We start from the raw sequence: 22,953 nt of genomic DNA, 5'->3' as shown, positions 1-22,953 counted from the left end.
CCCATGCCATTCCTGTTTGGACCCAGCCATATGCAAATCAGTCTTGACCCTGTTCCCCATGGGAACAGTCCAGCCCGAACTGCTAGGCCAGGTCTTCCCTGGACTGGAAACAAGCATCCTGGGACCGGTTTCGGGGTTTCACCCCTCATCAGCCAGGCTAGCTTGAATCCAGTGGCATGGGAAGCACGGGACCCATATCTGGGCATACCCTTCCCACTTAGGGCGACAAAGCTAAAACAACAAGTGATTGACGGAATGCTGAACATTGTCAAACATTCACCCACAGTACAGTGATCTGGGCCTAAATCCATCGTTGAAGACAAGGTAATCTGTGCCTGACCCCCTGGAAGCTTGGCACAAAAACAGTAAGGCTTAACTTAGAGGCAATGTGTGAAGAATTTATGCAGCACTTTAAACAGTAATTAAGTGGAAGCGCATCACAAGAAAAATCCCAATTTAGAAAAATAGAGTAAAATGTAATATATTTTAGGGGACCAAAATGACAAAATCCAGTTAGTAGAACAGGAGAGATGAAATTTCAAAGATTTAGACGAAAACAGCTTATAACAGCTTATAAGCAAAAAGTGCCAACTATGGTCATCTGGTCGTAGTAGACCAGGACACAAATGCACAAGCTAGGTCCAACTGAAATGGAGGGCTGGCTAGATACAGGGACTAAGTTAGGCCAGCTGAACAAAGTACCTCAAGTCCTGGTGTGTGGTCTGCACAGGGTTGCTTTGCAAGGTTTTGCGTCGTCCATCGTTGGTTCAAAGGGGCTGAGAGGTCCGCAATATGAAGTCCTGTGTCGAGCTGCGAGACGCTGCGCCAATTCCAGTGAAGCGGCATGGTGAAACTTTACGTTGAGCCACATCTATTCAATGAAGCTGGCAACTGGGCAGCAAGACTTGGTGAAGTTTTGAGTCTCTCAGCATTGGTTCTATTGAAGCTTTTAACTGTGCTGCGATGCTGTGTGGGCTTTGCGTCACCTCACCCCTGATTTGATGAGGGCCACATTTGGACTGGCAAGGCACCCCTATCCCCATTTCCAAGGCTCCAGAACTCGAGGGGCACCACTTGGGAGTTTAGGACTCACAGCAACAGAGTCCACGTGCAGGGTTCAAGACGGTTGTAGCCTTTTCTGTCCCTGAAGCTCTGATCAGGAGGTCAGCCAAGTAGCCCTTAAAGTCACTCTAGTGGTTCTGAGTTCTAGATGCAGGTCCATTCCTTCCCAAACAGGCAGCAGGGAGGCAGAGTAACAGGGCAGAAGAGTAGCAGTCCCTTTTGCAGCACAAAAGCACAGCAGTCCTTCTTCTGAGCCTTTCACGGCCCAAATGTGTATTTAAGAGTTGGATTTAAGGGTTCAATATTTATACTTGGTGCCAGCTTTGAAGTAGGAGAAACCTCTACAGGGTTCCACCCCCAGAGGTGTTTGGAATTTCCTGCCTCCATGTCCTGGCCACAGCTTATCTGGGGGCACAACGGATTCATGCGAAACTCTTTGTGAGTGTGCTGAGGCACAGTCTTTGTAATATGCAAGTGGTAGGTGATAGCTCCGGTCCCCTATCAAGTAAGAGATGGCCCATCCTGCCAACACCTATTCCCCCTCTGTCTCACTGTCTGGGAGTAATGAACAAAGATCAACTGCCAGATACACCTAATCATGTGACGCAGGATACAGGGACCAAACGGTTAGGACAAGAATATGCCAACCTTCTAAAGGGGGGATTTTCAGAATTGTGACTTAAAACCCAACTTCACCATTAAAGAGAGTTTTAAATTTCACTTCTCTAGACACCAATCTCAACATCCCTACTTGTTTCAAATTGAAAGCTATCACTTATTAAATGTAATAATGTAGTCCAATGGTATCCTATGGGACAAGTAGGCCTTGAAGTAATGAAAATCAAAGTTAAGAGTTTTTCACTACCAGGACATGTAAAATTTAAAAAAGCATGTCCCACTTTTTAATACACTGCACCCTGCCCTCTGGGCTATGTAGGGCCTACCTTAGTGTGATGTGTATAAAAAAGGAAGGTTTAGGCACAGCAAAAGGTTTATTTTGCTAGGTTGAAATGTTAGCTTAAAACTGCACACACAAACTGCAATGGCAGGCCTGAGATTTTTAAAAAGGCTGCTTAAGTGGTAAGCACAATCGGTGCTGCAGGCCCACTAGTAGCATATCATTTACAGGCCTTGGGTATGTATAGTTCAACTTTACTAGGGACTTACAAGTAAATAGAGTGTGCCAATAGGGTATGAGTCAATGGTAACATGGTTAGAGGCTTGCAGTGGTAAAGTGCACAAAGCCCAAAACGGCAACAAAAACTGGTTAAGAAAACAGTAGGGTGAAGGTAAAGGTTTTAGGATGACTGCAGAGAGGGCAAAATCCAATGCCAGTGCACCTCTACTACTCACTGGCAATACATAACAAGCATTTGCAAAGGTAATCTGTCTTGCTTACCACATGGCCGGTCATTACCCCAACAGAAACTGCCACCACCATGAAGTACATCCACTCAGGTGCCCATTCAGTCCCTTTCCCACTCCATACCTGCTTCACAGGACTGAAACCCATCAGCGCTATGTGTCAAAGCCCAGCTCACCTGAGTTCTTGTTCAGTTCTGATGGAGGCTGAAGACAATCCGACCCCACCCTGAAACTGCTTGTTCCAGCACACTGGTTTTTAAAACAGTGCACTAAGAACAGAAGCTCAAGGGAAGGGGGGAAGTGGATAAAATAAAAAAGAGAGACAACACCGTTCTTGCGTTTCCACTGTTGAAGTGCTGCACAAATCTGAGGCCCTTTCTGACTTCTGTAGAAACTGGTGCCTAATGAAACATAAACAAAGAACAGATAAGTGCAACCTAATCATAAATGGGTTCCTGACTATCCCTTTATTTATTAGAAATTCTCTTCTAAAAGTACCTCTTGGATCCTGGTCTCTAGTTTCCAGGTTTGGAATGTGTTACTGCTCTGGGATGTGTTTTCTATTACTGTAAAGCTTCTAAAACATTAAACAAATACTGTTATCAGAATTACCAATATCAAACATTCATCATAATATAACTAAAGCCTAAATTCCCAATAGCAGACTCACTTTTCCCATATTTCCAGAATCTTTTATAAAACAAATACTATACTTTTACATCAAAATACAGCATGTAATTTGTGCAAGTCCTTGATTTACTGTTTGCCTTGCTGTTAATGGTTTCCACTGTTCGATTCTTAAAAGTTCCATGAGAAAAAACAATGTTTGCTTCACAAAGTTCTGCAAAATATTCTTGTAACAAAGAGTTTGAATCACAATGTTCGTGGAAGGTATTTCGTTTCAAATTGTCTATACACGAATCCAGAAATTGTTGTCAAAGTTCTTTCAGGTAATAAAGGTTTTGCACTTACTTGTTGCTGGCAAGAGATACTGATCAGTCTAACCTTGTCTTCTTTCTCTTTTGCAGGTTACTCATAGGAGAGAGGCTGAAGCAAGGAGGAACCGGAAACCGGAAGAAGGAAGAGCCAGAAGCTGCGCCCATTGAAGTCAATGAAAGTCTGTAAAGAGCAGGAGTGCCGGCGCCGAGGGATCTGTTCTCAGGTAAGCGGGAGGTAGACGAGCACAAGCACTGGGTGAGGCTCGGGGGATGCCTTTTATAGACAGGGCTGGGTGTGGTTTGAAGGGCTGGGTGTGGTCCTCACATGCTGCACATGTTCTTGGAAGGTGTGCAGAGCTGGGTGTGGTTTGAAGAGCTGGGTGTGGTCCTCACATGCTGCACATGTTCTTGAAAGGTGTGCAGAGTTTCAGTTATTATGCAAATGAGTTGGATTAACACATGGCCTAGGGAGGAGTGTTTTAAAGAAGCCTTGGTAAAAGCAAGGCCCAATGTGTAAACAAAACAGCACATTAAACAACATACACAAAAGCCTGGGGGGGGGGAAGGTGAGATAACAAGAAAGGCTTTCAATAGTAAGTTTAAAAGGGAGCTATTACAGAACCCACTAGTGCAGTGAGAGGGGACATGCTCTTTGCTGTGTACAAACCCTAACACTATGCTCACATCCACTATGATTATTTCAACCTCTTTCACGACATTTCAGGATGCTTGGAAACATAAAATTGTCCTCCCATTGCTGAAGAAACTCTCCACGGACCCTTCAACCTGGTCAACTACAGACCAACTTCCCTGCTACCATTCCTGGGCTAAAGTCTTAGCAACAATCATCAACAAGCTCCTTACTGACTAACTCAACAACAACAAACTCCAGATCCAACCACAGCATGGAAACTGCCCTCATCGCTGCCACAGCAGACATCCTCATGACTATGGACAGAAGAGACACATCGGCCCTCATCCACTTGGACCTTTCCACAGCAATTGACAGAGAATCCCACCACATCCTTATCCAGTGCGGACAAGACATCAGAATCCAAGGACACACACTCCGATGGATCTGCTCCTTCATGACTGGAAGGGCTCAGTCAGCCTGGCACTGTACACCTCAGACACCTGTGACCTTATCTGTGGAGATCCGAAAGGATCCACCAAGATCTCGGTCCTCTTCCACACATGCATGAACCCTCTAGTCAGCATCATCTACTCTCATGACATCAACATCCTCTCCTACGCCGATGGCACACAACTCATTCTCTCCCTCACAGACAAGACACCAAGTACACGGATCAAGTTCAATGTTGCATGACTGAAATTGCCCACTGAATGAAATTGACCAACTGTCTAAAGCTGAGCACTGACAAGATTGAAATCGTGGTCTTCGGCAACAGCACTAGGACGACACCCACCCCCCATCACTTATGCCAAGAACCTTGGGATCATCATCAACAGCAAGCTCAACATCACCACCGAAGTCAATGCCATCACCACATCATGCTTCCATACTCTGAAGATGATGAGAGAGATTTTCAAATGCCTTCCTGTCAGCTCCTGGAAAAATGTCATGCATGTGCTGGTCGCAAGCAAGCTGGACTACTGGAACATCCCCTATATAAGGGATCAACAGAAAAAACTCACCAGAAGGTGCTACAGACCATTCCAAACTTGGCAGCTAGGATCAATCTCAACCTCCAACACTGCACTCACATCACACCAGACCTGAAGGAGCTCCACTGTCTCCCCATTCACAAACAAGCACAATTCACACTCATCACCCACACTTTGAAAGCACTACATAACACTGGCCCAGCATACCTCAACAATCACATCTGCTTTCACATACCTTCCAGACACCTCTGCTCATCTAGACTCATACTTGCACACATCCCACACACATGGAAAACCAGATCTGAAGGTCAAGTCTTCTCCTACAACACTCCTAAAGCATGGGAAACCTGCCACTACACTACACAAGCCTTCTCCTCAGTTCTTGAATGTCACAAGAAGCTGAAGATCTCACTTTTTGAGTAGTCCTACTAGTCTGTTTGGCTAAGCTCAGACATGCTCAGCACCAGGATACCCTCCTGGGTGATAAAACACTCTACAAATCTGCATAACATAAAGTAACTTCACATAACAAAGTCAAACTGCAACTGATTGGTATTGTCAATGCTTGTTTATAATACCTTCTCAAAGTCGATGTTGTATTGTCCATATTTCTGCTGTATGTGTATGTGGCACTGAAAGTCAGCAAACTGGTGTTATTTAAACATGGCTCTAGTTTAAAGGCTGTGTTCAGAGCAGGAAGTATGACAACTCTACTGACAGAAAACCAGAAAAGCTCCTGTGAGTGAAATCAGCACAGAAAGGGATAAAAGCAACAAATAGGAACAAGACAACTAACTGACACAAAAGCCATCCAATCTTGAGCAAGGAGTGGCTCTGGAGTATGATATACAATGCTATCTCGTGAAAGACAGTGGAAGTTTTTTGAAGCGACACCGCAAAAGGTACATTTTTGCACAATCTGTGACCAAATTTCATCTCAAAACAAGTCTCAATGCAGACAAGCCATTATCTAAAAAAAAAGGAAAAAAATCCTATTAATCTTTCCATTAATCTTTCCTCTTTCACAAATGTTACTATTAATGGAAGAAAGGTTAAATTTCTGTGTTATATGCAAGTATTCTAATTTACATTTATTACTGTGAATAGTGCTCAATTAAACCTTGAGTCCTATCTCCATTGTGTTTATGGCTTCATATCTTTCCTGGAGTGAACTGTAAGACGATATTCAATCACCCCACTCCAACATGGAAGTGCTTACAGTTTATATATTTTTTTCAATATTGGCCCATGATAGCAGAAATTCTGAAAGCATTATGTTAACGTATTTTCTGTATTTTTTGTCAGCCACTATCGCCTTTGTGCATTTTCTCCACTGGGTCTCTTATTTAGATGAGGCCATTAAGTGGCAGTCATCACTACCTATTATCTCTTCCATATCATTTGGCAGGTCACAAGTATTCCAAAGACTGTTTAATTTGAACAAGTTCACCTAAATAAAAAACAAAATCATCACAACTACACACATATGCATGAGTATTTTATGGACAGTCAATCAAAGTGCTGCACGATACATAGGAGGTCAGGGTTGGAAGGAAATATATAAGATCATGTACATCAAGTGAGGATTACACAAATTTACTTCATATTTATAGCCCCAGGGAGACTAAGTGAGTGCCCAGAAACAGACAATGTTGAGCTGAGGCCTTGAATCAAACCTGGGTACCCAAGTTCCAAAGACGACAGCTCTAGCCATCAGCAGCAGCTGAAGTAAATCTCAAGGGGAGGGGGGCGGGTGGTCGTCGGGGAGAAATGGGGATGAGGTAAATGTTATTTTTTTTTAAAGTGCCTTCACGGTAGTCGCCGGCTGCCTCACGCTCCTCTTCTCTGCTGGTGTCCCAGCGTTCACTGCAATAACAGCACAGGCTCCCCATGCAATCCTGGGCTTTTGCTTGTGCTAAACCTAGCATAAGAGCCGTGCCAGGATTGGTCTGAGCGGCTTGGCCTGCCGCTCACACACTGCATGGGAGAAACCTAAGCATGCATGTGTGTTTGCCCAGCCTGAGACGGCCGGCCAAACACACATGTGCAAAGACTCCACTCCCCCTCCCCTCTCCCCCTTTCCATGGCCCAGCCACACCCCACCCCTTCTTGCACTTGCCCACCCCACCCCTTCCTGCACTTGGTGCTGGCTGAGGCAGCAGCTGTAAAATAAAACAATATTTATTATACTTTTATTTTACAGTTCCTGGCTCTTAGCCAGAGAATCATTCGCCATTGCGTAGGAGTCGCCCCTACTAGCTATTAGGCCACATCTCATTCCATTCACCTAATTCTTATCAAGAACCATACTCGTATTTGCCACAAACAACAAGCAAGAAATACTGTAGTGCAAACCTTCCTCAATGACATACATAATGGCAGCTTTGAACCCCAAATTTGATCAAATGCTAATTCATTTAAATTCACCCTGGACACCAACATAACCCTCAAGGAATACACTGCCAAAAAAAACACAGACAACTTGGTACCAGCTCCCTCTTCTAAAGAAAGTGAAACAGTTTCTTCCTGAAAGTGACTTTATTGCTGTTCACGTCTTCTACTCTTACATTTGGAAGGTGGTAATGCCCTGCTCCGTGGCCTCCTAGAAATCACACTGGCACATAAGAGGGGTCTCCACACCACACCATGTCTCATACAGGCCTGAAGAAATATGATCACATCATCACCGTCCTGATGGCGTTCCAGTTGCTCACTTTCAAAGTCCTAACCATCATTAAAATCAGCTGCTTCATTTACAGACCCACCACAATCATCATTCCTGCTTAGCTTGCAGACAAGCTTTCAGTCCCTGGTGGTACTAGAAACATACGTAGCCAGGACAAAATCAGACTGGAGGGTAAGAAGTGTAAAATTTTAAAAGAACAAGGCAGCAGGCCTTTTCCACCTATGTGCCCATGTTAGACATGGAATCCTTAGAGTGGTCTTCCCCCAGACTTTTAACCTTTTACCTCCTGCTTTTGCTGATACTTTTTGTTGGCCTATTGTTCAGCACATTACCACTGCTGACCAGTGCTAAAGCGTATGTACTTCTCCCCTAAACATGGTAATATTGGTGTATACACAAATGGCATATTTAATTTACTTGTGAGTCCCTTGCAAAGTGGTACACCATACACCCAGAGCCTGTAAATCAAATGCTACTAGTGCACCTGCAGCACTGCTTGCACCACTTACACAAGTGCCACCCGCTTGTGCCATCCACACAAGTGCCACCTGCCCTGGAAACATGTCTCATGCTTTCCACTGCAGAGCCTGTGTGTGCAGTTTTACTGCCACTTTGACTTGGCATTTAAAACTGTTTGCCAAGCCTTAAACACCCATTTTATTACATATAAGTCACCCATAAGGTAGGCCCTAGGTAGCCAATAGGGCAGGGTTCTGTGCAAGTAAAAGGTAGGGCATGTAATGTTACGTTTTGCATGTCCTATTAGTGAAAAACGCCTCCACTTGTTTTTTCACTACTGTGAGGCCTAATCTTTTCATAGGTTAGCACTGGGAATCCCTTATTACACTTTTAAGCTGTAATTCCTGTGCTATGTCATGTTTCATATCATTGGAATGGTAATGACAAATCCTCTTTACCTGTAAAGTTGGATTTAACATTACTATTTTAGAAATGCCACTTTTAGAAAGTAGACATTTTTCTGCTCTTACATCTCTATGTGCCTGCAACCTGTCTTCAATACACATCTGGGGTTGGTGACAGCTATCCTATGTGCATTCCCTCTAGACAGACACAAACACAGGAAGGTTAGGTATGTCTAAGTGCTCATCTGCTTTCAACTGCACTCTGATTGCTCTTTCTAAGCAGAAAGGGCAAGAGGGGCTGAGACAGCCGAATAGGCAGTGCCAGTCCCAATACAAAGGGCTGATTACCCTCTACTGATAGTCTGGAGCCAGGGCTGAGAAGGAAAGGATACTTGTGCACTTCAAAGGCCCTTCTTTGAAGTCACCCAAACTTCGAAGGTACATTTGGGTATAAGTACTGGATCTCTGACCCCAACAAATCAGGCACATACAACTGGACTCTGTCTGAAGAACTGCTGGGCTACATCAAGGACTGTTACTCTCCTGGACTGCTGACCTAGAAGGACTGTGTTTCTGCTGTGCTGCCCTGCTACCTGCTGCTCTCTTACCCTGCTGAGGGAGAGCTGGACTCTGCCTTGCAAGCCAAAGTGATCTCCAAGGGCTTGTTGGCTTGCCTTCTGTTGCTAGAGACTCATGGATATCATTGTCTCTACCTCTGCTCCTGTGCCTGGTTCACTGGAAGTAGGTCAGATACTTGCACCATGGAGTGGACAAGTCTCTTGCCTGCTGGAAGCGGCAACTATTACATCACCCCTGTTGCGGAAGTAAAATCGGTGCATAGAACTCTGGGTCCGAGCACCATCTCCGAACCCAACACAATGAACAATGCATCCCCTGCCTTCTGGAACCGGCACCCGGCACATCTGTATCAAAGCAAGACTGAAATCACTGCATCGCCACTATTGCAGAAAGGTTATCTACGCATCCCTTCAACATTAAACACCGTGGAGAAACCCGGCACATCAGCTTCAGAATCAACGTTTTGTGTCTTCGACGCTCGTCTTCGGAAACCAACACATCCCCATCAACGCATGTGAAAAATCAACACATCTTCAATTGCGGAAGTGATATTGATGCACCCACCCTGCATCTCGTGTTTGCTACCAGGATCAAGGTACTCTGCTCACCGGGCCTACGTGGCTCTTGTCCCCAGCCTTCACTCCATCCCGGTCGGCCTGAACTGTTGCCTTTGTCCCAGTCCAGCATGACCTCAAGTAACCCTAAAGCACTACTTGTTGTCTAAGTGCTACTTTTACACTTATCCTTTTAAAATTCATATCTCGATTTGTGCTTATTGAATTTTTGTCATTTTGGATTTATTTTGTTCAGAATATAATCTATTTTTCTAAACCTGTGTGGAGGCATTTTGTGGTGTTTTCATTGTGTTACTGTGTGTTGCACAAATGATTTACACATTGCCTCTTTAGATTAGTCTGACTGCTCTGTGCCAAGCTACCAGTGGGTGAGCACAGGTAATCTCTAAGTGTGTATCTGACTTACCCTGACTAGGATTGTGGCTCCTGCTTGCACAGGGTGCATGCTCTGACAATCAGAAAGCCAATTTCTAACAGCCCATGATCTAGTACAACATTACTTTAGCCATCAAGATCACCTCAATGGTGCTCTAATTTAGGAAAGAGTTGAAGATGCTCCTCTTTAAAAAATACACCACCACACAATTCTGTAACAGGACAGGTCCGCTCCCAGAACACAGCTCCTCTACTATCATTGGTTGACTGTCTGCTTACCTTTGACAGTGTACAGCACACCACTGCCTTTTGGCTAGATGCTCACTGTACAAATACCTCAAACATATATTAAACTATCCGTAGATAATACCTAAAAACTGAGAATCTTTTCTACAGCAAACTGCAACATCATACAAGGTAATTTTGAAAAGACAGAAACATTTTGGAGTTAATCAATCTTCCTTCTTTCACTTTAGCCTAATTTGGAAACAAATGTATTACCTTTGAAGAATTCTGATATAATTGATGCTAATAAACAATTATGATTGAATTGTTTTCTTCAAACCAATAATGTTTACCTTATTGTGTCATTTCCGTAGCACCCAATGTCCCCAATGCCGAGGTCATCCGCCAATATCAGTAAGATATTCGGTTTGAAAGGAGGTGCAGTATTTGATTGACAGGCAATAAACAAAAGGCTGCACACTAGGAAGATGGCAGGGCTCCTGAAATATATATCAAAATAAAATAATTATATAAATATGCATTCCATTTCCATTTTATTAGGTTAGGCCTCTTATCTGTGCACAGTGTATCACCAAAGAGCCCTCCTCCTTCCCTTCAAATGCTTTCATTCTTCTAACACAAAATGTATCAAAAAGGTTTGCTTTGGTGCACCAAGATAACAAATTAGACAGTGAAATTGAGGAGAGATGGGAAAAGGAGAAGGCGGCTTAGGACAGGATAGAAAATAGAGAAAACACAGAGGGGCATATTTACAAACCCCTAGCTTCTTCCTGTGTCACATTGGTGTCATTATTTTTATGCTAATGTGGCGTTAGGAAGACTTTTTCCCCATGCTGTATGTACAAAGTGGCTCAATGCTCGCATTGCGCCACTTTGCACCCTTTTGTACCACATTATGCCTGGGCCAGGATAATGTGTGAAAAGGGGGCGTTCTGGGGCTAGGAGGCATAATTTTTAACACCTTCTCAAAGCAGGTGTTAAAATGACGCACCCATAGAAACCTATGGGCCTCCTTGCACTTTGCTGCACTAGCGTCAACATTTTTTACACATAGAGCAGCAAAGCGACACAATAGGGTGAAAAATTCTGATGCTATTGTATTGTAAATCCAGCGCACTCATGGCACCTGTGCCAGCCATGAGTGCAAAGGGTGCGTTCTGGGGTTAGGAGGCATAATTTTTAATGCCTTCTCAAAGCAGCCATTAAAATGACGCACCCATAGAAACCTATGGGCCTCTTTGCACTTTGCTGCACTAGCGTCAACATTTTTTACACTAGTGCAGCAAAGCGACACAATAGGGTCAAAAATTCTGACGCTATTGTATTGTAAATACGGCATACACATGGTGTCGTTAGGTGGGACAGGGGTGATGCAAGGAAACTGACGCATCAACACTGATGCACCAAGTTTCTTGTAAATATGCCCCAAAGATTGTTGTCGTAGAAGAAACCAAGTGCCAATAAACTTCATAGAACAAGAAATAAATCAGCTTGGTAATACCGAACATATCTTCACACAGTGGTGTTTTAAGGATCCCACTGAAGTGCTTGGGGTCAGAGGCTAGTTTTGCACCCACCAGACTACAGTTACAAAGACCAGATCCCAGATGACTGAAAGTACCACCTCCAATCTTGGACTTTTTAAATTTGTGCTGAGGACCAAATTTTGAACTTCTCATTAAAATCACACATGAATAGAACAATACAAACATATTTTGTCTCCAACATTATCTCCTCTGCCTATACTGCAGAAACAAGACACAATTCACCCCTCCCATTGGCTCCTGAATGTGCTTTTACAGACCATCCATAGATCTGCCATATCGCAAGGGGTGTCATCTGTGTGAGAGGCGTAAACCGCCATCTTCACTCCTTAATCTACTCTTCCCTCTGCTGGAGCATTTTTATCCTCTGCAGGAATCAATGCTCATCAAGTGGGATAGATAGTTGGACCCAGTAAATTGTGTGGGAGAACCACTATCGCAATTGCAATATAAACCCAATTAATTTAAACACCATGACAAATGTGGCCATGGAATACAAACTCCACTCAAAAATAAAATTAAGGGATTCAGTACAAACAAAAGCTCAAAGACATGTAGACTGGCCTAAATACCAAATAATAAAGATACATAATCATCAAAGGTTAACCATGGTGACAAAATAAGTTCAGGCAAACTACCATTAACTGAACTAAGCATTCAAGAAAAAATATGCATATTACTAAAAGAAACATCTGAGATATAGAAATTATGCGCTGCTCAGGGTTAGCAATCATCAGTCAACTCAATTTAGCAGAGTCATAATTTAGGCTGGGTAATAAAAATCTTACAGTTAACCAAATCAGAGAAATACATATGTGGGATAAACACATGGGGGCAAAAGTAAAAAAATACACAAAAAGGATAAAAATAATTTGAAAAAAGATAATCTCAAACTAGTGGTTACTAACTAAAATAGGCAAAAAGGAAAAGGGATATTTTCTTATCTCCTTACTATTGTCAGATATATATGTGCATCATTGTTGTGCATGTAACATTTTGCAAACTCCACCTTCTTTTGCGAGTAATATGTCTAAAGCAACATAATTTTGCAAAACCTCTAATCTCACAGCAACCATTTATGTGTCCATTAACAATATGGCACCTGTGGTAATTTATCTACAATGGTTAACAGTGTTCTAATCTTGAGGTCATTCATAATCACACATACTGATGGAATTATGGCACCAAAAATATCTCCTACTATCTCTGAACAACGTGCTGCTCTTTTGACTCTAGAGTTGAATTTCTCACTCCGAACTGGATCATTAAAATATTCCACATCATAAATCTTTGGAAAAACTACCCCTAGGTAACATGTACCATACCATTCTTTCTGCAGCTTGTAATAGGCATTTTTCCACATATGAAATAAACACCTGGTATGGCGGGGTCTTGACCATTCAGCCTTAAAATTCAAACACTCGAACAAAAATACATGTCTACACTCACTAGTGCCTACAAAATATGTGTCAATCTTTGATCTAGGACTATATATATATATATCTATATATATCTATATATATATATATATATATATATATATATATATATATATATATATATATATATATGTGCATATAGCTTCCCTATATGTTTCCAATCTTTAGCCAGGAATCCTTGATTTCCAGCCACTGAATGTGTTGCATCTTTTTCCCAATTTTGTAAAACTACTCCTTTTTCTATTTTGGATTTCATTGTTCTTCTTCTCTCCTCAACCTGTCCAATGAACTCCTTTTCTACTGAACTAAGAATGCATGTCAAAGTATTCTTGTGTGTGTATATTGTTCCAAAGGTCAATGTAGGTTCAAAGAAGCACCCACTTAATCAATGTTCTTTGCCTTTGCAATACTGCTCATGTGTTTCAGGACGGAGACAATTTAAAACACCAAATCATAATTAGAATAAAAAATTTGACAATACTCCTGCTGATGAAACAATGTTACTAACAGGCTACAATAAATCCATAGGCTAGGGATAAATGGAGATATGTAATTCCTTCACTTACCGATGAAGGCAACTGCGTACAGATGTAGCAGTCTCTAACTTTCATGCTCTCTACACATTCATACAACAATTTCTAATACACATTTGCTGATAAATCACTTCTCGAACTATTGGTGTGTAAATACTTCTCATCACTGTAAAATGAATTCTAATCTGCAAGCTAATTTACTAAATTCGGAACAAGTGTGTGCAATCTTTTCTGAGTCACTTACTATGGGCAAACTTAAACCTATAAACAATAATATAATCATAATTACTGTCACTATTGTTAAACCTATACAGTTTTAATTTACTACTTCAATTTTGATTCAACTCCATGAGTTCTCTAATTCCAGACCATAAAAATGTGAATAAAAAATTGTAAAATTAAAAATGCAAAGCTGCTTTGTTTATCACTGTCTCTTTTCAGTTCTTTTTTATTTGTGAGGTCTGGTGGGGGAGTAGAAGGTGATGCTGTGGTTGAGGTAGGCGAGTCTTAGGTCATGGAGGGACTTGTATGCCTGTACAAGGAGTTTAAAGTCAATCCATTTCTTGATAGGAAGCCAGTGTAGGTCTCTTTGGTGATTGGATATGTGTTCGCAGTGGGGGATGTCCATGATGAGTCTGGCGGAGGCGTTTTGGATGTGCTGTAGTTTCTTTAGGTTGTTCTGGGTGGTGCCAGCATATAGAGTGTTGCCATAGTTGAGTCTGCTGATATCCCAGGAGTGGGTCACGGTTTTGCGGAAGTCCTTTGGGATCAATTTGTAGATCTTCCGGAGCAGTTGGAGAGTATAAAAACGGGAGGATGAGACTGAGTTGACTTGGCGGGTCAGGGTGAGCGATAAGTCAAAGATGAAGCCAAGGTTGCATATGTGGTCTGTAGGGATGAGGAGGGGTGCCAAGGTGGATGGCCACCAGGAGTCGTTCCAGACTGATGTGGAAGCTCCCAGGATGAGGATCTTGGTCCTGTCAGAGTTTAGTTTGAGGCAACTATCCTTCATCCAGGTGACGATGGCTTCCATCCTGTTGAGGAAATTCTTCTTGGCATTTGGGGTTTTTCATTCAGAGAGATGATCAGCTGGGTGTCATCGGCGTAGGAGACGATGTTCAGCCTGTGGTTTCTAATGATGGATGAAAGCTGGGCGATCTAAATGTTGAAGAGTGTGGGGCTCAGGGAGGAGCCCTGTGGAACTCCGCAGCTGATCTCCGTAGGTTCTGACAGGTAAGGCGAGAGTCTGACTATATGGTTTCTGCCAGACAGGAAGGAATGTATCCATTGTAGGGCCTTTCCTCGGATGCCGGCGCCATGGAGTCTGGAGCAGAGGATGAGGTGTAAAACTATGTCAAAGGCGGATGATAGGTCCAGTAGGATGAGGGTTGCTGAATTGCCAACTAACGGGCTATCAATATACTGCACTAAGACTGAATGAAAGGGCATTTTAAGGGATTCCAGATGTTTTCAAAATCTGATTTAAAATGGATGGTGATTTGGTATACTCCCGAGGAGTTTGGCACCATGCCAACACAACTGCCAAAACTAAATGCAAAAAGGTATTGACTTTCCTCGTGCAATGGTATTTGGAAAAAGGCTTGGCAAAGATCAATCACGGTAAACCATTCAGCTTCACAGGGAATCGGAAATAAAATCACTGCTTGATTCGGTACCACAGGACAACGTGGAACTACAATCATGTTCACTTTTCTCAAATCTTAAACTATGCAGTACTTTCCATTGGGCTTCCACAAAACTAAAATGGGAGAATTACTTGGCCTTCCCATAGTTTCTTTTAAGATACCCTGCTCAGAAAATTAATCAAAGGGGTTATTTCATAAATTGATTCCGGGGACATATTATACAGAGATATTTTTGGATACACTGCATTTGGCCTTCACTGTTATTTTAATGGTCACAACTCCTTTAATGAGTCCTATTTCTTTCCCTAGACTTCAGGTGTCACTGTTTCTTTTAAATCTTGGGGGAAATCATTACATGTCATCACTGGGTACTGTAATGTTGGTGTCCGATACTAGAGACAAACACACGGAGACCAAGTTAGTTCACTGGTGCGCAAGAGACTGCGTCACCGCAGCTCCTCTTTATTTATAGCCTCGTGCTCCGTGCCCCTCCCGGACACGCAGATCACGTTAAACAAACAAGGAGAGCCCGCATGGCTCCCCGCTTACTCTCTACATCCCTCCCATGTTTTACTCCACATGGAAGAGAGTTAACTACAGCACCCCCCCCAAGGGAGAAAGTGACAGAAAACAAAAGAAAATATCAAATAACCACATATTGCAATTCTGTAACAACCAGGGCAAATTAGGTGTGAGCACTGTCCACTTTCAACGTCGGGTAGCCTTCTCCTTGGGTCCCCTTCTGTCTCCAACAGTGGTATGGGCACAAACATGTTACAACTGAACGACTTGACAGACAAAGTCTTTTAGCTGACTGTTTGGTGCAGGATTAGGGCGTAAGTCATACCTCACATTCCTAGTACGCACACCTCCACGCTCAGGAGCACACACAGGCGGGGCATGCTCAGATCCTGCTGGTCCGACCATGTTCTCCATCTCTTTAGAGGTTGTGGCAGTTTCACCATCTATATCACCTATCTCGTCTTCCTCTTCAGTCGACTCTCGCAGCCCAGCCTTCCGGAAATGTGACACGTTTCTGGTCACTCTCCGTCGTCCTCTGGACGCAGTTATCATCGACCCTTTTACTCCAATGACTTCCCATATTTCAGGATCAAACAGTGTCCTAAACTTTCCTCCTCCTCGACGGCCTCTCACCACCACTTGATCTCCTTCTTGAAACCCTCGATATTTTGCTCTCCGTTTTAAACTGGCCTTCTGATTAGTCATCGCTCGTCGCTTTTGAGTGGCCTTTACATCCAACGCTGGAGGTTTCCACTTAGGACCCGACGGAATACAGTCACGTGGAGACACTTTGAACATCAGAGCAGAGGGGGCACACCCGGTGGTGCTATGGGGTGTTTGACGGTACGCACTCAAAAACTGGTACAAACACTGTTCACTGTCTTCCTTCTGCTCCACTCCAAGCCGGAGAGCCCTATTCAAAGTTCGCATAAACCTTTCGACGTCCCCATTGGCTTGAGGCCAATACGGTGTTATCTTACGGTGATGAATCGCCAACCCATCAAGATACGAGCGAAAGTCCTGTCCCTGAAACGGAGGACCATTGTCTGTTCTAATTTCGTCAGGCAGACCAAACAATGCAAACGTCTTCTGCAGAACTGGCTTTACATTTTCAAACGCTGTTGACGACACAACCTCGACCACAGGGAACTTGGTATATGAATCAATCAAAACAGCGGTCAACCTTCCATCCGGAAAACTTCCAAAGTCCATGCTTACCTTCGACCAAGGTTTCAGAGTGGCAGGTTCGGTTATCACAGGGCAACTCGGAGGTTCCACCGATGTGATAACACAGGAGTGACACTTTCTTATCATGTCGTCAACGTGCTTATCCATACCAGGGAACCACACCTTGGCACGTAACCTTGCTTTGGTTTTAGCTGCCCCTTGATGTCCTTGATGAGCTAACTCGACTACTCGAGACCATAAACACTGCGGAAGTACAATTCTTCTTCCTCTAAGCACTAACCCATTATTATCGGTAGACAGTTCGTCACGCACCTTCCATATACTTTGCATAGACAAGTTCTGAACTGGTCCTGACCCATTAGTTTTCTCTAAGAAATACTTCCATTTCTTATGGCTCAGCGCCTCCTTAACATGACTCAGTACCACATCCTCCTGTGTAGCACTTACAATGTCCGTTACAAGAAGAGCATTAGGACATGCCGACTGTACGACCATGCTGACGAAAATCTCAGTACTCTCTTCGTCATGTTCTTGGTGAGCATCAAATACTTTCGGAGTCGGATGACGAGATAGATAATCTGCCGGATTATTCGCCCCTGGCCGATAAACGACAGTGAATCGATACGGTTGAAGGAGAACAGTCCATCTTTCAATTCTGGGAGGTGCCAGACGCGGGCTGCCCGCAAACAATGAAACTAAAGGCTTATGATCTGTTACAACTTGGAATTCATGCCCATACAGATATAGATGAAAATGGCGGCATGCCCATCGAATAGCTAGCGCTTCGCGCTCAATCTGTGCGTACCTAGTTTCAACCGCTGATAAAGCCCGGCTAGCATAAGCGACAGGAATCCACTCTTGATGCCCTTGTTCTTGCAATAGAACGGCTCCTAGCCCAACAGGGCTTGCATCTACCACCACTTCTGTTCTCTTGCTGGGGTGGAAGTAAGCCATAGTCGACCGGTCTAGCAAGGCAGCCTTAATGTCTACAAACGCCTTGTGTGCTTCCGGAGTCCAGTCCCAACAGTGTTGCCCTCTCGTGAGCTGCCGAAGCGGTTCTGACATAGTGGCGAGTTGGGGTATGAATCTCCCACAATACGTGGCCATTCCCAGAAAACTGCGAACCTCCGTGGGATTTCGTGGAACAGGGGCCTGACGAATAGCTTCAGCTTTCTTCGGGTCTACTTGTAGGCCATCTTTCGAAAAGATGTAGCCGAAGAATTCTACAGATGTTTGGTAAAAAGCACACTTCTTTTTATGCAGTGTCAACCCTGCTCCAGCTAACCTTTTCAATGTTGCTCTGAGATGACAGTGATGCTCTTCTCTCGTTCGGGAGTGTATCAAGATGTCATCACTCAGATTGATTACTCCTGGTAATCCCGACAAAGTCTCTCTAATTGCATTCTGAAACACCTCAGCAGCTGACGAGACCCCAAAACTGAGTCTCTTATATCTCCTCAGCCCCACATGTGTCGAGAAGGTGGTGATATTCCTACTCTCCGGGTCAAGTTCTAGCTGATGATACCCGGCATTAAGATCCAGCTTTGAGAACCATTGGGCCCCATTCAGATCTGCAATTATGTCATCCATTGTTGGCGTTATGTGCCTTTCCCTTCGAATAGCCTTGTTTGGCAAACACATATCCACGCAAAGACGAATCGCTCCAGGTTGTTTGGGTTTCGGCGCAATCACCAACGGTGACACCCACGGCGTAGGCCCATCTACCTTTTCAATGACTCCTTGGTCTTCCAGCATTTGCAATTCTTTCTCAACAATAGGGCGCAAATGGAACGGCACTCTGCGATGTCGTAGCGCCACCGGCACCACGCTGTTGTCTATATGCAGTTTGATCCGTTTTCCTTTCAACCGTCCCAGCCCCTCAAACAGTTGCGGGAACTCACGGAGAAGCTGTTCCACCTGAGTGTCATAGACTTGACGTGCAAAAAATACCAGTTCTAGTTCTTCTGCCGTGTGGCATCCTAACAACGTGCCACGGTCTCCAGCCACCACATAGAATTTTGCTTCTGTTGACTTGTCCCCACTATTCACAGCCACTTCCACAGTTCCCTTAAGAGGAAGGGGGTCTCTCCCTCCATAGTTATATATTTTTGTAGTCGTGGGAGTAAGTATCGGAGTAGGTACTAGTTTCATGAATAGAGTTTCGTCCATGACATTTACAGACGCCCCTGTGTCAATGAGTACTGATACGACTACACCATTGACATGAACGTCACTCATGGGAGGCGGTCTTTTTTTTTGTTGTCTCCCTCCCGTAAAAGAAATTACAAAAATGTCCTCCTCTTCATCTTCGTCGAACCCCGGGCCACTCCCCATCGGGTGGTCTCTTTCCTCTTCCATACCTTTTGATACCGCTCTAACATTAGCGTCCTTTCCTTTCTGATCTCCTGGCTTATTCCTCCTGGATCTACATACTTTAGCGAAATGGTTTGGTTTACCACAGCGGTTGCACGACTGTCCCTTTGCCGGGCACCCCATATTCGCTCGATGTTCATAGCCACAGCTTCCACAAACCCTATCACTGGGTTTAGCGGGATTCGATTTGCGCGGAGTTGACTGACGCGTCTGAACAGCATCCACCTGTTCCTCTTTTACCTGAACAGAGCGTGCTGACGACGCTGCAGCCAATGACTGACCCCTTACGGCTGCCATTGCGTCTGCTCTTACCGCCGACAGTTCATGCGATCGTGCAAGAATCAAAATATCATCAAGAGACATACCCTGCTGTCGAAGAATAAGCTTCCTTAACGCATTGGACCTACAGCCTTGAATGACTTGCGCTCGGATCTCCTCTTGCTGATTGAGCGCGGTACACGAGCTTGCCAATTTTCTCAACCTTGCATAAAACATATCCATCGACTCAACCTCTGTTTGTTGTGCCTGTCTCAATTTAAAACGTTCATAATCCGAATTAAGTTGAGGATCGAAATGCCTATTTAAAGCAGTTACTGCTGCATCAAAATCAGACTTGTCTCCTGTATCAGGGAGAGAATCAAAAAGCTCCTGCAGTTCGTCCCCTCCCATCAGCAGCATTACCGATCTACGTACTGCCCCATCTGTTTCTCTCGTTGCGCAAAAATAGTTTTCTAGGCGATTGATCCATAAGCGCCATCTGGGCGCGGCAGTAGCCGGGTCAATAAGTTGGCTAAACGGCGGTAATGACGTGATTAAGGAGTGAACACTATTAGTCAACTGTGCTGGAAGTTGAGGATTTCCTGGTGGTGGCGGTGGTGGATTGGCATTGTCTTGGGGTGGGGCACTCATATTGGCACTCTGACACTTCACTTATATAAGCTCAATGTTTTTTTTTTTCTCTTTACTTTCAATAAAGTTTTTTTTCCAACTCCCCCAGCCTCGGGGAAAACACTCGTCGTTGCCTTCACACGGCAGCAGAATGCGGGAACCACTTCCCCTTTCCTTTTTTTTTTTTTTTTTTTTCAATAAAGTCTTTTTTTCCAACTCCCCAGCCTCGGGGAAAACACTCGTTGTTGCCTTCACACGGCAGCAGAATGCGGGGAACCACTTCCCCTCTTTTTTTTTTTTTTTTACTTATTTTACAATAAAGTTTTTTTTCCAACTCCCCAGCCTCGGGGAAAACACTTCAGCGTCACCGTTGCTCACCTGGCAACAAGACGCTCGAGTCCCAAATGTTTAACGGAGCGTTTCGCTCCACGCGTTTATTTGTTTTCTTCTAGGGCAGGCTGTCCTAGCAACAGGACACTCCCCCTTGGGCGCGCTCGACGGAGCGCTGTACTCCCCCTCGATTTCTTCACTCGGGGCGGGCTGCCCCAGCAACAGGACGCTTCCCGCGGACATGCCGGGCAGGCGCGCTCACTCCACTGTCCTCACCTGGGGCAGGCAGTCCCATCAACAGGACGCTCCCGGCAGACACGCTGGGCGGAGCGTCGCGCTCCACGTGTTCTTCCTCCCTTCCTTTTCGGCGGGGCGGCTCACCACAAACGGCCTCTCCGGTCAGGAGACTCGGCCGCACACTTCCTTCGCAGCACCTCCGGCGATCGGACTCCAGGGATTCACGGCTGACGCTCGCCTCCTTCACCAACTCGTGCCGCCAGTCGCATCTCCACCTCCGCGGCCGACTCAGCACCACCTGCACTGGTACGTGTTCCTTTATTTTAACATGCTACACTGCGTGGATTTGTCGAAATCCCGCTCGTCGCCAATGTAATGTTGGTGTCCGATACTAGAGACAAACACACGGAGACCAAGTTAGTTCACTGGTGCGCAAGAGACTGCGTCACCGCAGCTCCTCTTTATTTATAGCCTCGTGCTCCGTGCCCCTCCCGGACACGCAGATCACGTTAAACAAACAAGGAGAGCCCGCATGGCTCCCCGCTTACTCTCTACAGGTACAATGTGATACTTGGATACTGCTCTACAATTTTGTAATGCACATCATTCTCATTTGTCTGTATTGCTAATCCTCTGGGCGTGAAGCTAATGGCAGTGGAAAATCACAATTTAACTCTCTAGGACAGCCATTTTATTAAGCGTTAAGAAACACAGCTTGACATGAGGCCTGGCAATTAGGCCCAGACTTTTGCTAAGTTAAGGTCTACAATTAATAAAGCCAACATATAACTGCACAACCTTTAATAGGATGCACTGCCATATTAATCTGACATAGGCTCAATATTTCGTGTTAACATTAGTACACTTCGTTAACATTGGTGGCTATTCTTTGAGATCACATTTTGAAATATGTGCATTAGTTTTCTACATTATTAAATTTTCTATGAAAATCTATTATTCAAAATTCACACACACTCATTACGATTTTTATTAAAACACCTGCGCTAGCACCTCCACCTGTTATTTCTCTCATAGGCATAATTTTCACATTGTCCTCGGCTTCATTTGCTCAACCGGAGGTACATTTGACTTTGCCTTTTTCTGCTCTCTTTCTTTGCCCATCTGCCTTCCCACTTATCTCAACCTTCCCCAAGTCTGTATGTATGCGATCAATTCCTTAATATGTAATCTCATTCCAGGCAATCTCATGTTAATTATATCTTTGAACTGAACTCTAATCTGTAACTTCTCTTCAAGGGTTTTGATTTGTCTAGGTCAACATCATATAGTTCAGTCAATTCAGCTAATATTTTTTAAGCTTGGCCTGCATGTTGAGTAATGTAGTGTAAATAATAATCCTATTTAATTTTATTGGGACTCAGGAGATTAGTTTAGCCCTTTGGCTTGCAGGCCTGTGCCACATCACCTAGTGACTTTTAACCTACTTAGTGTGCTCTGTTTTAGTCTATTTATTTTGTTACTTCTTTTAAGATGGCTGCCATTGTTTATAGTTATAAAAATGATTTGATTTGCATTATCAGTGTCATCTGTGAAGGCATCACTATTAGGGGGTCATTCTGACCCTGGCGGCCGGTGGCCACCAGGGCCACCGACCACGGGAGCACGGCCAACAGGCTGGCGGTGCTCCCACGAGCATTCTGACCGCGGCGGTTCAGCCGCGGTCAGAAGCGGAAAGTCGGCGGTCTCCCGCCGACTTCCCGCTGCTCGGGGGAATCCTCCATGGCTGCGGAGCGGGCTCCGCAGCCATGGGGATTCTGACACCCCCTACCGCCATCCTGTTCCTGGCGGGTCTCCCGCCAGGAACAGGATGGCGGTAGGGGGTGCCGCGGGGCCCCTGGGGGCCCCACTGTGTATTTCAGTGTGTGTCTGCAATGCAGACACTGAAATACGCGACGGGTGCAAACTGCACCCGTCGCA

At 44.4% G+C, this 22,953-nt stretch overlaps 1 protein-coding gene across 1 annotated transcript in view; it reads right to left on the bottom strand.

Annotated features, from left to right (window-relative positions):
- Window positions 1-22,953, bottom strand: part of LOC138250329 (arylsulfatase D-like) — a 951,998-nt gene that overhangs the window by 673,471 nt on the left and 255,574 nt on the right. The window contains exon 3 of the mRNA XM_069205095.1: window positions 10,648-10,794. Coding sequence (XP_069061196.1) covers window positions 10,648-10,794 — 147 coding nt within the window. The remainder of the gene's footprint in view (window positions 1-10,647; window positions 10,795-22,953) is intronic.

The sequence above is a fragment of the Pleurodeles waltl genome, chromosome 8, assembly GCF_031143425.1.
Source record: "Pleurodeles waltl isolate 20211129_DDA chromosome 8, aPleWal1.hap1.20221129, whole genome shotgun sequence".
Lineage (NCBI taxonomy): Eukaryota > Metazoa > Chordata > Amphibia > Caudata > Salamandridae > Pleurodeles > Pleurodeles waltl.
This window is presented reverse-complemented; position numbering and strand designations above follow the sequence as displayed.